The sequence below is a fragment of the Fulmarus glacialis genome, unplaced genomic scaffold (genome assembly GCF_000690835.1).
Source record: "Fulmarus glacialis isolate BGI_N327 unplaced genomic scaffold, ASM69083v1 scaffold14938, whole genome shotgun sequence".
In the NCBI taxonomy this organism is placed as follows: domain Eukaryota; kingdom Metazoa; phylum Chordata; class Aves; order Procellariiformes; family Procellariidae; genus Fulmarus; species Fulmarus glacialis.
Genome location: NW_009226489.1, coordinates 57,210 through 60,074, shown reverse-complemented (window position 1 = coordinate 60,074; position 2,865 = coordinate 57,210). Strand labels below are relative to the sequence as shown.

The 2,865-nt window shown below is 59.5% G+C and overlaps 1 protein-coding gene across 1 annotated transcript in view; it reads left to right on the top strand.

The window, feature by feature from the left end:
* The window catches only part of LOC104080429 (ankyrin repeat and fibronectin type-III domain-containing protein 1-like), a gene marked incomplete at its 5' end in the record, with an annotated part of 16,418 nt that overhangs the window by 2,847 nt on the left and 10,706 nt on the right, over positions 1–2,865 (top strand). The window contains one exon of the mRNA XM_009582826.1: positions 943–1,033. Coding sequence (XP_009581121.1) covers positions 943–1,033 — 91 coding nt within the window. The remainder of the gene's footprint in view (positions 1–942; positions 1,034–2,865) is intronic.

Sequence of the window (2,865 nt, the reverse complement as noted above, 5' to 3'; positions counted from 1 at the left end):
GGATTTCCTGCTGTTTTATCTCCCTGAGAATCACAGGGGCCACGCTGCCTGTCAGCTGTCCCCTCCCCGGGGGCTGCCGTCCTGTCCCTGGCACGCATTGGACTGGCGGGGGGAGACGGGGCGGGATGGGGACCATGGTGGGATGGGGACCACGGCGGGATGGGGTCCGCGGCAGGATGGAGCTTGGGGTGGGAACACAGGGAGATGCTGGGATGGATGGGTTGCCCTTTCCAGGGAGGTGCAGCGCCGAAGCTCCGGGGCAGGCAAGCAGGCAGGGACCGCCAGCTCAAGGAGCAGGGGAAGCCCTTGATGCAGTTAGAGGGGCTTAGCCAAGGCAGCGGTGCCGGAGCCCCCGGAGCCGCTGTCGGGGCAGGAGAGCTGCCCTGGTGCGCGGCAGGACGGAGCAGCGCCGCTGCAAGGAGCTGGCCCGAGCCCATCAATCATGCTTTCAGAGCTGCTTCGCAGGCTCCTGTCTGCCTTCATGACTGCCTGGAGGCCTTGCAACATCTGGCAGCTTGACTGAGCTTTAATCAGAGGCCTTTAATCACTGTCGCCATGCCACAAGCCCTCGACAGCGTTGGGCCACAGCTCCCTCTCTCCAGGGGCTGGATCCTTCCATGTCCCAGTGGGAAGGCAGCACCCTGACCCTCCAGACTGTAGAAGCCCCATGTCTTTGGGGCCGGAGCATCTCCTGACAAGGGGCATTCACAATGTCCCATCTTTCCTCTGCCTTCCCCCAAAACCAGCCACCCAACCTGTGGGGATTCTCTAGTGTCTGATAAGAAGAGCTTTGAACAGCTGGGGGAGGTCAGAGCCGGTGACCGAGGGTGCGGGTTCCCAGTTCAGTACTCCTTGTGGTGTACTGGTGTACTGGGCTACGGGGGGATCCTCCTTCCCTCGCACGCCGAGCCGGAGTGCTGAGTGTGGCTTCCCTCCTCGCAGGGCACAGCTTACTATGTCCAGGTGTCCGCCTACAACATGAAGGGCTGGGGTCCCCCGCAAGCCTCCGTGCCCCCTTTCGCCATCCCTTCCAGTAAGTACCACTGGGAACACCCATGGGAGCCGGCACAGGCTGCGGGATGGATAGGGGCAGGCGGCAGCTCCCTGTGCTATCGGGGGTCCCTCTCGCTGCTGGGATGGGGTCTAGTGGACCCAGGAGCAGAGGCAGCATTTGCTCGGGCCAAGCAGGGAGGCTGTGCCCGGGGGTCCGGGATGCTGCCTCCAGCTGATAGGAGCTTTGCCAAATATTAATTTTTCAGCCTGAAATTCTCCTGGCTGCCTGGTAAAGGCTGAGCCATTTTAGGCCACCTGGATCAGCTCATCCTAAGGAGGAAGCTAGGAGAGAGGATGTTTTGCTTTCTCAGTTAAAAGGAAAGCAATGCAGCCATCTCTTCCATAGGAAGGAAAAACCTCTGGGGTTTTTAGCAGAGGTTTGTAATTTAGCGCAGGGCAGCCTTTGGGAGGGGTCAGTCCTTACCGCCTCAATGACATCTGCCCCAAAGCGGCCAAGCTTGTGCAAAACTGAGTGCTGAGGGGAGACATGGTGGGGTGCCCCCAGCTCAGCCCCTGGAGATGCCCCTCAGGGCTCGGAGCCGTCCTGGTCCTGGGTGGCAGTGGACCTGGAGCCCTCCCTCTGCTACTGCATGCTCTCACCCATCCAGCCCAGCCCCAGGGACCTGCGTTCCCTGGCACCAAACTGGGATGGGGGTCATGAGCCCCACCGGAGAGGAGCTCTGGGCTGTCAGCACTCGCCTCCCCACGCTGGGGCAAGTGGGGGAAAAAGCCACCCAATTTCACACAAGGCACCCCAGGGTGCTGGGGGATACAGGCCAGGAAGACTGAACTGGAAGGAGCAGCCCCAAAGGGTGAAGTTCAGGGCTGAGCAGGCTCCAAGGTGGCCTCTGCCCCTCGCCACTGGTCCTGAGACAGGTCTCCGCTGCATGGTGGCCCCAGGGGCTCAGCACCATTGGATGTGTAAGGAGCGGCCCCACGCGCACCTGGGGAGGCTGAGCCCGTCCCAAGGAGCAGGCAGCAGGGCGGTGGGCGCGCGGCCCCTGCCACCACGCTCGCAGGCAGCGAGGGACCAGGCATGCTGCTGCATGTGAGCAGTGAATGCACCGTGTACGGGTCGAGATGCAGGTCTGACGGCACATGAACAGGGATGGGGCCAGAGGTGTGCAGGCACCATGCGTAGCTCTAGCTGCAGATAGACAATTGCTATAGCACCGGTATGGAAAAATGTAAAAATACGTTTGCATGTATATGAATGCGTAGAGCGAGCCTACCCCTGCACTGCATTGCCCTGGCTTTACCCTGTCCTGGCAGCAGCTGTTGCTCATGTTTGCACCCACTTTAAAGCCCCTTCGCCATCCCACACGGGTCATATTCCCTGTGACCGAGACCCATGTGGCATCGATACAGAGTACGGCTGAAGTGAATCAGACACGAGTGGGTTTTATTTATTTTTATCTCCATTAATATTTCTCCCTTCAGTAAAGATCCCTCCCTGGCCCAGCAGAATATAGTCAGGCACCTCCCTGGGTGTTTTTAAAGCTCCTAAAAATAGTGGCGAGCCCCAGCCAAAGTTAACAGAGCTGAACTTTCCATGGAAAACAGCAGCAGGCAGGACACAGGGGGTGTTTAAAGCAATTAATGTAAAGCTAACGTAGAAGCGCCAGCGGGTCCCCGGCCTCACTCCTGGTCCTGCTGCCGTCTCGCAACGGGTGGAGCTGGCAGGAGAGCTTATTTATGTGTTTGCCGAGGTGAGCCCAGCTCTCAGCACTCGCCCGGAGAAAGCTGCAGCTCCGGGGAAGACCTGGAGGAAGACACTGGAAAGAATTTTATTTTTTAAGGCCGGTGAAGAGC